Raw genomic sequence first — 13,581 nt, forward strand, 5'->3', positions numbered from 1 at the left:
ATAAAATTATGTCCAACAGAGGTTCAAATGACTTCCCTTGTGCTCTCTATAGAAGCCAATTTTACTTCTGGTTGCACATTCATATCAATAATCCTGACCTATATAAATGTGTCTGTTCTTTGGATTCTCCCCTGAACTGGTTGTAACATGTTATTGATTCCTTCATTAATGAGTTAAAGAAAATCTTTGACACAGGTTCATCTTTTATTGGTACTAGTCAGAATGTTACCTGTTTTGTTGCTGTTTGTTGTTTTTAAAAATTATTGTATAAAAGGGAAAAGGCAGTAACTTTACCATGGGAAAGCATGGTAGATAGACACTGCCTTCACCAAGTGATCAAAGTCAACATCGCCAATTAGAAGACAGATTAACATCTACGTCTACAAAGAGAATGCAGTGATACCACTTAACCTGCTCTTGCTGCCTAAGATGCATAACCCGTTCCTCATCATGAGGAAGCTTCAGAAAAATCCGAAGTGAAGTACCTTCCATAAAGTAACTATCCTGAACTCTTCAAACTGTCAAAGTCATAAAAGTCTGAGAAGCTATTTCAGATTAAAGTGGACTAGAGAAACATGACAACGAAATGCAAGATGTGATCCTGTATCAGATATAGGACCACACAAAAAAGCTTTTCTTTCACTGTAAGAGATATTAGTGGGACATTTGGTGAAACATGAATAAGGGCTGTGGATAATAGTGCTTTATCAATGTTAATTTCTTGATTTGTTAATTATACTAAAAAGTATTGAGATGTATCATGTCTGCAGCTTATTCTTAAATATTTCATTTTTTAAAAAAATTTTATTTATTTTTTAATATTTTTAATGTTTATTTATATTTGAGAGAGAGAGAGAGAGAGAGCGTGAACAGGGGAGGGGCACAAAAAGAGACAGAATCTGAAATACGCTACAGGCTCTGAGCTGTCAGCACAGAGCCCAATGTGGGGCTCGAACTCACAAGCCTTGAGATCATGATCTGAGCCGAAGTCAGATGCTCGACTGACTGAGCCACCCAGGTGCCCCAAAAGATTTTATTTTTTAAGTAATCTCTATACCCAACGTGGGGGCTCCAACTTGCACACCTGAGATAAAGAGTCATATATATATATGTTCTATCGACTGAACCAGCCAGGCACCCCTCAAATATATGAGGGAAAAAATAATCACAAGACAAAATAATAATAGAGATGTGATAAAATAGTAACATGTAGAGAACGTGACTAAAGAGACGGTGGTACAGTATACAGGAAGTTTACTGTACCATATTGCAACTTTTCTAGGAGTATGAAATTATTTTGAAGTAAAACACTTTTTTTAAAGGGCATATTACATATAAATTTAATACTGCCTTACTTCTCAGGTAAGTACAATTCTGAACAACGTCTCCCAAAAGTTATGTTCTAGGGAACATTAATTCCAGAGGACCTAATCAGAAGCTAGACTAACTGGGGTTGGGGAGACAGCAACATTGTCTTTCTGTATGCTCTTCTGTTCTTAGGATAAGTGGGAAGTGCAAGGCCTCTCCTTTGTCTGACAGCCTTCTCAGAAAACACACACACTTTCCCCACTGGCCACAAACAAAAGATTTAATGTTCAGTTACTTTCTCTGCTAAAAGCCCAGCCTCCAAACCATCCACACACTCACCTTCAGCCCACTCACCTCCTGCTCCCCACCTGCTATTATGTGTTATCAGCAGTATCTGCATATGGACCACAACTCAAGGCTTCTGTAATTCCCATCCTACCAAGTGTGAATAAGGCACATCTGCAGACCACACTCCCATTCCTCTTAGCAGACTCAAATAAAATATATATGAAAATGTGTGGCAAGCTACCCTGGCTTAGATCACAGAACAGGGATCAGCAGCAGGAACACTTGAGGAAATGCTGAAGATAAATTACATTCAGTAATTATAAAAATTACCTTGAGGAATGGAATCACAAAAGGACGAAGAGGAAAGTTTGTAGCCTCTTGGAGCTTGCAATGGAATTCTTCAATTGTTACTGTTGAGTTCTGAAAAGACAAATAACATTGTCAATTCCTAAAACTGGATACTGTCTCCCCAATACAAATCTAATAGTGCTAACTCTTTAAATCAAGGAAAAGGATAATCCCAAGAACACCACTGTAAACTCAGATCCCTCTCAAAGGTTAAACAAATTGTTTCCTTTATGAATAAAGTGTGGCCTCATTGATTTTCTTTTCTTTAATACCCTAAACCTAAACTGTCCTCTGTACTCAGCTACTGCTTTCCTCAGCATTTGTGAAGAAGGCACTCAGGCCTCTCGAATCAAGGAGCTCATGGCAAGCCACCTTGGGTACCGGAAATCAAACCTACAATGTTCCCAGATGGAACAATCCTGAATGAGTCCAGGATATCAACTTCTGAAGTTCACTTCTTCATAGATCGTGCCCTCCTCCTACCATCAGTTCCCTAAATATTCTAAAGAAATTTAAAAACAAACGAAAAAACCAAGGCAAAACAATCAGTGCCTTCTACCTTCAAGTGGTCTGCCTGCATATGAGAGAACCTGGAAACAGGCACACGCCCACTGGGAAGGTTGTAGTTATTTCCCATAAGGTTATTAGCACTTCCCATGTATTTTTTCAAAAGTCTAGCTTTAAATAGGGTTCTTAGCTCCTCTGCTCAGGTGAATGTACAAATAAAAACATTTTCCTCAAAGTTCACAAAATATTTTTATTCAATTCCCTAAAACATAGTATAATACCAAGTTAAAGAACAAAACTGGGCATTATTCTTGCTTCCCTGAGAGAACAAGTACCACTTCTAGGGATTTTATTTTATAAAATCATCAATGGTTCAAAGCTGTAACAAGCACCATACAGATTATTTATCAACACAATACTGCTTCTTGACAATAAGGAACAGAAAACATTAAGGTCCACTACCAGGAAGTTGCATTAAAAATGATGGTACAGAAGGGGCACCTGGGTGGCTCAGTCAGTTAAGTATCCGACTTCAGCTCAGGTCATGATCTCATGGCTCATGAGTTTAAGCCCCACATGGGGCTCCCTGCTGACAGCTCAGAGCCGGAGCCTGCTTTGGATTCTGGACTCCCTCTCTCTCTGCCCTCCCCCACTCACACCTGCCTCTCTCTCTCTCTCTCTCTCTCTCTCTCTCTCTCTAAAAAAAATAAATAAATACACAAATATTCAAAAAGAATGATAGTACATAGGGCGCCTGGGTGGCTCAGTCAGTTAAGTATCTGACTTCGCTCAGGTAATGATCTCACGGTTTGTGGGTACAAGCCCCGCGTTGGGCTCTGTGCTGACAGCTCGGAGCCTGGAGCCTGCTTCGGATTCTGTGACTCCCTCTCTCTGTCCCTCCCCTGCTCACACTCTGTTTTTTTCTCTCTCTCTCTCTCAAAAATAAAATAAAAAAAAAATTTTTTTAGAGGAAGAAAAATTAATTAATTAATTAATTTAAAAAAAAGAATGAGGGGCGCCTGGGTGGCGCAGTCGGTTAAGCGTCCGACTTCAGCCAGGTCACGATCTCGCGGTCCGTGAGTTCGAGCCCCGCGTCGGGCTCTGGGCTGACAGCTCAGAGCCTGGAGCCCGTTACCGATTCTGTGTCTCCCTCTCTCTCTGCCCCTCCCCCGTTCATGCTCTGTCTCTCTCTGTCCCAAAAATAAATAAACGTTGAAAAAAAAAAAAAAAAGAATGATGGTACAGTTATACATCAGAACACTAAGGGAACAGGAAAGACTATATGCATTAATAAGGAAAGGTGTTTATAATATACTGTGAAATGAAAAACCAGAAAAAGAGCAGCATGCTTTCCTATAAGCCATTTATGGAAATTGCACACACACACTTATATAGTATCTTAAGTGCCTAAAAAGACAGGTACAACAGCACTTATTTCTGGATATGAAATTATGTTGGATTTTCCAAATATATCACACTAATATTCGGTAAAAATTAAAAATATTTCCTTTTAGAGAAAAGAGTATATCAAATTCAACGATGTTAAATTAAAGTATTTGAAGCTTATCTCATTTCACATCAATACTTTTTTTTAAAGAATTTACTTTCTTTTATTTTTTAAGTTTTTACGAGAGTGTGAACAGGGGAGGGGCATAGAGAGAGGGAGACAGAGGATCCCAGGGAGACTCAATGCTGTCAGTGCAGAGCCTGACATGGGGCTCCCTTGCACAAACTGCGAGATCATAATCTGAGCTGAAACCAAATGTCACTTAACCGACTGAGCCATCCAGGCGCCCCAGTGACAGTTTTATTGATCTCTCACCAATCTTGATATCTTATTTGCTAGGTTAGAATGTTCAGGATCACGCTGAATAGAAGAAACATTCTTTTGTTTTTTAGAAAAGATTCTCATCTGATTCCTAGTATTAGAGGGAAAGCATTCAAAATTTCGCAAGCATGAGGCTTGCTGTAGGTTTTTTGTAAGATAACAACTATCATCAGATTAAGAAAGTTCCTGCTCTAATTGTTTTCCCAAGTGTTTTTTTTTAAATAATGAATGGAGAGGTGCTTGGGTTGCTCAGTAGGTTAAGCGTCTGACTTTGGTCAGGTCATGATCTCCCCATCTGTGGGTTGGAGCCCCATGTCGGGTTCTGTGCTGAGAGCTCAGAGCCTGAAGCCTACTTCGGATTCTGTGTCTCCTTCTCTCTCTCTGCCCCTCCGCCACTCGCGCTCTCTCTCTCAAAAATAAACATTAAAAATTTTTTAAAAATAAAATAAAATAATGGATGTTAAATTCAAGTAACACTTCTTTTTCTGCATCTTCTCCAAATAAATTCATAGTTTCAATACCAATTCCTATAGACTGAATTTTTGTGCCACTCAGAATTCGTATGTTGAAACCTAATTCCCAATGAGTTGGTATTTAGATGTGGAGCCTTTGGGAGATGATTAGAGGTCATGAAGGCAGAGCTCTTAGGAACAGCATTAGTGCCCTTGTAAAAGAGACCTCAAGAGATCTCCCTTGCCCCTTCGGCATTGTGAAGACACAGTGAGAAGACAGCTATATAGGAACAAGGAAGTAGGCTCTCACAGAATACAAAATCTACTGGCACCACTTACCAGCTTCCAGAACTGTGAGATAAATGACTGTTGTTTATAAATCACCCAGTCATTGGTATTCTGTTGTAACAGCCTGAACAGACTGATTCAGGACACGGATTTTAATAAAATTCCCATTATATCAGAGTATAAATTAGTATAATATGTAGGAAAACCAATGGCCTTACATATTAAATTGGTATATATGCATACCTTATGAAATCCCAATTCCACTGTTCAGTGCAATGCTTGCACATGTGTACCATGTAAAAGAATGCTTACAGCAACATTATTTGCAATGGCTCCTATACAGAAAACAGTCAATATAGCAGGTTTAAAACTGATAACCTTATTAAAGAGCACTCACAGCTGGGCCATTGGCTGGCACCTATGAATTTGGCTGATGAACAGTTTCCCATAAAGATATAAAACTTTCCCTAACCGGAAAGGTAGAAGCACCCCAGTGTACATCAATAGATGAATGCAAAAGATGAAGCCTACTTCGGATTCTGTGTCTCCTTCTCTCTCTCTACCCCTCCGCCACTCGCGCTCTGTCTCTCAAAAATAAACATTAAAAAATTTTAAAAATTAAATAAAATAATGGATGTTAAATTCAAGTAACACTTCTTTTTCTGCATCTTCTCCAAATAAATTCATAGTTTCAATACCAATTGCTGATGAAATACCAATTTCATCAAAAGATGAAAGCAAAATGTGGTATATACATGCAATGGAATCTTTTCAGCCAAAAAAAGTAGAAAAATATGATAAATACTATAACAGGGATGAACCTTGAGGATAATTACACTAGGCAAAATAAGCAACAGAAAGACAAATACTGTATGATTCTACTTATATGAGGTAGCTAGAGTAGTCAAGTAGACTGCTGGTTGATAGGAACTGAAGGGTAAGTAAGGGATGGGGAGTTATTGTTTAATGGCACAAAGTTTCAGTTTTGCATGATTTAAAGAGTTCCTGAGGTGGATAGTGGTGATGGTTGCACAACAATACACTTAAATCATTGAATTATACACTTAAAATGGGGTAAGTTGGTTGTTATGTGTATTTTTACCACCTATTGATGATTATCATTGGGAAAAAAAAAAATTAACCTGAGAATGGCCATTTAAAGGACACAATTGGTTACATGTACATACAAATACTTCTTCAGCTATAAAAAAATTTTGACGGGGTGCCTGGGTGACTCAGTTGGTTAAGTGTCCAACTTCGGCTCAGGTCATGATCTCACAGTCTAGGAGTTCAAGCCCCACATCGGGCTCTGTGATGACAACTTAGAGCCTGGAGCCTACTTCAGATTCTGTGTCCCTCCCTCGCTCTGCCGCTCACCTGCTCCTGCTCTGTCTCTCTCTCTCTTAAGAATAAATAAGACATTAAAAAAAAAACGGACTTCTTTTCTGGTTTTCTTTCTTTCTTTTTTTTTTTTTTTTTTTGCAAATAAGGGCTATCATTTTTTCTTTTACTCTTGAAATTATCTTCAACCTTAGACTCCACTTAAAGCTGGGGCGCCTCTGTGACTCAGTCAGTAAAGCATCCGACTCTTGATCTCGGCCCAGGTCACGATCTCACAGTTTGAGAGTTTGGGCCCCACATCGGGCTCTGCACAGATGGTGCAGAGCCTACTTGGGATTCTGTCTCTCCCTCTCTCTCTCTGCCCCTCACCTGCCTGTGCTCTCTCTCTCTCAAAATAAATAAATACACTTAAAAATATATATACAGAGTTGTGCCTAAATCTGTTGCTAGAATTGGTATGACATTCTGATGTCTGCTTTGCTTACAATTATGTTCAAACTCATTTTGACATTTAAAGCCCAATTTTATTACTCTAGATCTAGTAGCATAAAATTTGACCAAAAACATTTTTCCCCTAAAAACAAAAATAAAAAAACCCTTTCTAATTGATAAAGGTGGCTCACTGTGCCTAGACAGTGTTTTTGCAAACATTGTGGTTTCTGCTGAACATTGATTTTTCCTTCTGGGAATTTGGAATTTCAGCAGGTGCTGGCAAAGACTGCCTATGTACCCAGACTCAAGTAAAAACCTTGGGCATAGAGTCTCGAATAGGCTTTCCTGGGCAAAAGCATCACACATATGTCACTACATTTTCACTGCTGGGGTAAGAGTGAGCTCTGTGTGACTATTTATACAAGAGAAGAGCATAAGGAAGCCTGCACATGGATTCCACTAGATTCCAACAGTATCTCTTTCCTTTATGATCCAGCTGTGTAACCTTATGCCTCTGTAATAAATCTTAGTTGTGAGCACAGCTATATGCCAAGTCCTGTGAATTCTTTTAAGAAATTTCAGAACTTGGGGGTTGTATTAGGTTCTTTGACTATGCCTCAAAATGCAAACAACTCAAATGCCCATCAAGAGCAAAAAGTACAAATTGTATTCCTACAATAAAATACTATATAATGTAGCAATGAAAATGAACAACCTTAAAAAAAAAAAAAAAAAAAAGAACAACCTAACAGCTCTAAAAAGCAAAAGGGATTAAATCTGAAATGATGAAAAAGTCATTTATCACATTCTGCCTTGTATGAAAGTTGTTTCTTCTACACTAGACTGAGAAATCTGTTAAGTTATTCAACTTTTTAGCCTCAGACTCCTCTAATTTATGTGGGTTACATCTATCAATAATCCCAATATTAATAATTAACTTCAGAATTTGGAAACCATTTATTATTAACCCATTTCAAAATAATAGTATTTTCCCCAAAAATGTAGTAGGAAGAATGGCACTGTAATTACAGTTTTGCAAAATCTTTTTGGTACCTGCGTTATTAAAAGACAACTGGGTTCTCTTATCTGCTCCTGCATTTAATCCATTTCAACAGCCTGTATCATGCAGCCTCGAGAAAATTCTACTGTATGCTCCTTAGAGAGTAAGAATGAAAATGCAAGGAACATCTTAATATTATTATGAAAATAATTTTCGCCTTCAGAAGTTCCAGGAAGGGTCTGGGGGAATCTCAAGGGTCCCTGATTACACTTTGAGAACTACAGCATTAAGGCTTAGTAACGTGATTCACTTTTACATAGGTAGAGCCTAACATGCAGAACCATGAGGTGCTTTTTCAAGAGGTAAATCTTGTAGAATTCAATTTACAAACATAGGGAACTGTCAGTACTTTCCTTAGATACAGTGATACGCAAACCCCACCCAGCTGTCTATGTCAGAAATTACTGCCTTATACCATCATGGGTTCACCATACTCCTTGTACAAAGAAAAATTATGTGTGGTTTGAAAATTCTACAGAAACTATATTTGCATGAAGAGCTGAAGAATGTAATCCCTTTGACACTATTTAAACCACGAGACTTATAATTTTACAAACTATTATCCTGAAACTTAAACTCCCTGTTTTTCTTTTCTCTCAGGTTTGGAAACAATGCACCAGGCACTGAATATATTAAGTAACAAAACCTTGCGTTAGCTTGGTTGAACCTCAGTAGCCTGTTGAAATTCAGTTGACGATGAATTCAAAGCTGTTTCTTGGAATTAAATCAACGTAATAAGAAATAATAAGGTAAACATTATAGATTTGTTTCCTTAATAAGTATTGTTACCCATAATTGAAATCCACAATTCCACAGGTTTATATGAGTTATATAATAACTAATCTAGTCTGCATATTTTGCCATGTTGCTCCAGGTTTCCTGGCTTTGGTTCTGAGCCATGTACTCAGATAGCTGTGGACAGTGATGCCGTACTTACCACCAGTGCTAGAACAAGAGTCCGCACCTTCTCCCCAATCTCAGGTGAGATGTCATTGCCAAACTGTTGCAGTGTGGTAAGGAAGCGTTTCAACTTGCTGAGCTGCCGAGCACCACAAGTGGCTGGCAACTGTTGATTTGTTAGTGCAGATGATGTGGAAGAGGCAGGACCATTGCTGAATCTCTGTGGTGGTGATGGGGCACCATTCAGGGTAGGAGGAGAATGGTTGATGCCATTGCTTACTAAAAGAAAGCCAAAATGAAAGACTCTGTTTAAGTGCAAAACACACAGGTCTTTGTTAATTTCTTCCTGTTTGCATTAACCTTCGTTTATTCATTTGAATTTTGTAAAGCACACATTAAGAATATACAAGAAACTGTTTCTGCCCTCAGTGAGACTACTACATAGGAAGACAGACTACCAGGTCAAAAATCTTAACAGAATAACACAGACGTGTTAAAATAAGAGTACGGAGTGCTATAAGAGCTTGGAGAAAGGCTATCTAACTATAGTTGCTATGGGGCCGGGGTAGGTAAAGATTTCCTGCAAAAGGTACTGCAGAAGCTGAGTCTGGTAGGATACGTATTTCCAGTGTACTGGACACTTACGCGCACAAGTGCGCACCTTTCATGTGACATCTCCTTCCTGATCTTAGGGTTCCAAAGAAGTTAAGCAATCAGTTACGATGTAGCATGTGAATAGACAATCAGAAAAGAGAGAGTTCTGTTAAAGTGAGAAATGTTTTCTCTAGGCTATAGATTTAATGACCTATTCCTGCAAAAAGGTATATAAGGTACACATCTCTTGGACCATTCAGAATATTCATGCCCATCACAGTCAGTTTCTCTCTGCTCCAACAGTGTGATATTAATAGTGCCCAATTCTTGATCATTCAATAAAGCATTTTCTAGACACTACACAGGACAACATACCAATTTCTGCTCAAATTATAATACATGTGATTGATTAATGAGAGTTTAATTACTGTTTCCCCATCGTTCTTACTCATTTCTTGCTAGTTTCAATTTGCAACACCACCCTAGAACTAAGTTCTCCTTCTTCACTGAATGGTGAAATAAAATTACCTGGTGACCTAGCGTCAATAGATTTTCACTTAATCATACCCAGGCTTGAACATCTAGGAAGATGAAATTAAAACATATGTCTAAAAACATAAGAAACAAATTAAGTCAAGACTTAAGACAAATTTAAAGAGCCCAATTATTTAATCTTTACCTAACTTAGAAAACTGACCATTTACTTATATTGGGCTTAACACCAAGTCATTAATCATGAAAAATCTTCCACGTCCCTCCTTCTGCCTCCATGCTGGTCATAGTTGGTCAGCCATACTGTTCCTACTACTTGACTGATCCAGATTCAAATTTGATCTGGCAAACTTTTCCTCATCCTATATATGCTCAGGTATCACCTGTATCAAGAAACATTCTTTAACAGATTCTGTGGCTGCACATTAAGGTAAACCCTGATAGATTTAATAACTCTTCTCTGTGCTGCCTACAGATACTTCCATTATGGTACCTACTTACTTTTTCTAGATTTGCACTGTCTTAACAGACTGTGCACTTCTTTTTTTTTTTTTTTAAACGTTTATTTTAGAGAGCATGAGCAGGGGAGGGACAGAGAGAGGGGGAAACAGAGAATCTGAGGCAGGCTCCAGGCTCTGAGCTGTCAGCTCAGAGCCCAACATGGGGCTTGAAGCCACGAACCATGAGATTGACCTGGGCCAAAGTCGGCCACTCAACTGACTGAACCACCTAGGTGCCCCAAGACTGTGCACTTCTTAATGAACACTATGTTCTATATCTGTATATACTATACTAAGTTTTGTAGACTGTATATACCATACATAAATAGATTGGCTTTGTTCATTAGCTAGCGAAGTGTAAGTGTTGAGGAAAAAGCTGCTGAATAATTCACTACATAAAAGACTAACAGGCTAAGAAAGAAAGGGCGAATTCTCCTCTGTATCTTTCATTAAAAGAGATCACTAGAGCTACTGGAAAGGAAAGCTCAATACTCAACCTCAGCAATCCAGAAAATTAGTTGCAATGGTCTGCTGTTTCTTTGTGTTCACAGAAAGGTCAATTGCCATTGGAGAGCTGCCCCTTTTGAAGCAATCCATAAATGGAATATATTACTGTGCTTTTAGCCACGCTGCTTTTTCACAACCTCTTCAGTGAAAGCATATGAGCACATTTTCTGAAGTAAAATGAAGTAGTCAAATATGGAGGTAAAAAGAGCTGAATTTACGTGCAGATATATCTATTCCTATTGTCTATATCTTGAAATCTGAATGACAGCCTAGGTTTAAATCTCTTCATTTCAAGACAGCACCTATATCTAAGGATGTAGAACTTTGAAATAGAAAATAGAATTTTAATTTTTTTTTTAACGTTTATTTATTTTTGAGACAGAGAGAGACAGAGCATGAACGGGGGAGGGGCAGAGAGAGAGGGAGACACAGAATAGGAAGTAGGCTCCAGGCTCTGAGCCATCAGCCCAGAGCCCAACACAGGGCTCGAACTCACGGACCGCGAGATCATGACCTGAGCTGAAGTCGGACGCTTTACCGACCGAGCCACCCAGGCGCCCCGAAAATAGAATTTTAAAAAGGATATTAAACTTCATTTCTAGTTCCAGACTGCTACAGTTGCCACTTACTCAATTTCAAATGTTTTAAAATATAATAATTAAAATTTCTATTAAAGTGTACCGCTTAGACTCTTTTGCCTTTTAAAATAAACACAAAAAACATACATGTTTGAGCAATGATAGTGTGTAAGCTTATGTAAAGGCATTTAAATAAGAAAATGCATATAGTGCCTAGCAGAGTGCTCTAATGCATTGTGGGTACTCCATAAACACTGAGTGTCCTCTGCTCTATGAGGCACAGTATCTGAGAGAGTCAACATGCACAGGCACAGAAAGGCAGAAAAATTCAGATTAAAATCTAGACATGTAAAGGTGCACCTGGGTGGCTCAGTTGGTTAAGTGTCCGACTTTGGCTCACATCATGATCTTGTGGCTCATGGGTTTGAGCCCTGCATCGGGCTCTGTGCTGACAGCTCAGGATCTTCTACCTCCCTCTCTCTCTCTCTCTCTCCCAACCTCGCTCATGACCTGTTTCTCTCTCTCTCAAAAATAAATAAACATTAAAAGAATATTAAAAAACAATCCACACAAGTTAGTATGTATGCATGTAAGTCTAGATTTTAAATTGGGTCTTCTTTTGACTTTTGTTTGTGTGTTTAACTATACATATAGGACTGATTGCTGAGTTACACAGGCTTTGTGAAAATTCAACTTTACTAAATACTACCAAATAATTTTCTCACATTCAAACAATGTAGGAGTGTTCAGGTAGCTCACCATATGCTCACCAAAGCTTGATATTACTTTCCATTTTGAACATTCTTGTATTACATTGGGTTTTAGTTTGCATTAACTTGATGCAAAGTTGAACATCTATTATATATTTATTGGCTAATGTAATTCTTTTTTTTTAAGTGTTTATTTATTTTGAGAAAGAGAGAGAGAGAGAGAGAGAGATTCCCAGCAGGCTTCACACTGAGTACAAAAGCTGTATGTGGGCCCTGATCCCATGACTGTGAGATCATGACCTGAACTGAAATCAAGAGTTGGACATTTAGCTGACTGAACCACCCAGGCGCCCCTGGCTAATGTAATTCTTATGGACTGAATTATGCCCCCCCACAAATTCCTGTGTTGTAGTTCTAATCCCCTGCATCTCAGAATGTGACTGTATTTGGAGACACAGCCTTTAAAGGTTACATGAGGTAATGTGGGTGGTCCATAATCCACTATGATTATTGTCCTTATAAGAGGAAAGGACAGCAGGTATGCACATGCACAGAGGCAAGGACATGGGAGGACACAGCAGGAAGGGTGGCCATCTGCAGCCAAGGAGAGGGGCCTCAGAAGAAACCAAACCTGCTGACGCCGTGATCCTGGACTTCTATCCTCCAGAACTGTGAGTTTCAGCCAACCCGTCTGTGGTATTTTGTTGTGACAGCCCTAGCAAACTAATACAATATTCATGCTCTTTTGTCAAGAGCCTTACCATGGTAGTCCTGGAATAGTTTTAGAAGTTGTTTGGTAATTATATGAAATTTACATTGATTCCTATAAAGCAATATAATAATTTAAATTCATTTTTGAGCCAAGAAATTAAAATAGCTACTTAATAGCCAGAGTATGAAAACAAAGTATCTATACCCCTAAATTTTCAAATGCCTAAATTAGCTAAGTACTATTCTCAGAGGGCAAAAGCAATTTATAAAAGAAATAACCGTGTGTGTGTAATATGTATATGTACATATGTGTGTGTGTAGATATAAAATACCTTACAGCTATTTTGAAAATGTTGAATAGCATATGCAGAAGGCTTCATAGCAGCCAGTCACTTAGATCTAAACGTCACCCTGAACCACAAACCCAAATAAATTAAGAGGTCTCACATGCTGTTGGAGTAAATGACACTGGCCTGGGTCCCCCAGGATTTATTGGTGGGAGGGGTGGCATGGTGGGAGGTGAGGATCTTGACTGTATCTTCACTTCCACAGGCGATCCAGGCATTGCTGGCACTCTTTTCTCAGCACCAACTAGAGAGAATAAAAGGAATGGAGGTCAGAGTTGTCCACAAGGTAATAAAAATCGTAACAGTAATTTGAAATATGAAATACCAGTATATTTTCCTAGAGGACTGAGAAGTTAAGATGCTTATCTGAGTAGGCTGTATGGAGGGCCC

General features: G+C 38.6%; 1 protein-coding gene across 1 annotated transcript in view; it reads right to left on the bottom strand.

The window, feature by feature from the left end:
• Positions 1 to 13,581, bottom strand: part of CBFA2T2 (CBFA2/RUNX1 partner transcriptional co-repressor 2) — a 138,890-nt gene that overhangs the window by 26,762 nt on the left and 98,547 nt on the right. Inside the window, exons 2-4 of the mRNA XM_047068818.1 lie at positions 13,292 to 13,435; positions 8,790 to 9,031; positions 1,927 to 2,016 (exon numbers count right to left, since the gene is read on the bottom strand). Coding sequence (XP_046924774.1) covers positions 1,927 to 2,016; positions 8,790 to 9,031; positions 13,292 to 13,435 — 476 coding nt within the window. The remainder of the gene's footprint in view (positions 1 to 1,926; positions 2,017 to 8,789; positions 9,032 to 13,291; positions 13,436 to 13,581) is intronic.

Source organism: Lynx rufus, unplaced genomic scaffold (assembly GCF_022079265.1).
Source record: "Lynx rufus isolate CCGP_SWC_20201006 ecotype Redwood Valley unplaced genomic scaffold, mLynRuf1.p SCAF_8, whole genome shotgun sequence".
NCBI lineage: Eukaryota > Metazoa > Chordata > Mammalia > Carnivora > Felidae > Lynx > Lynx rufus.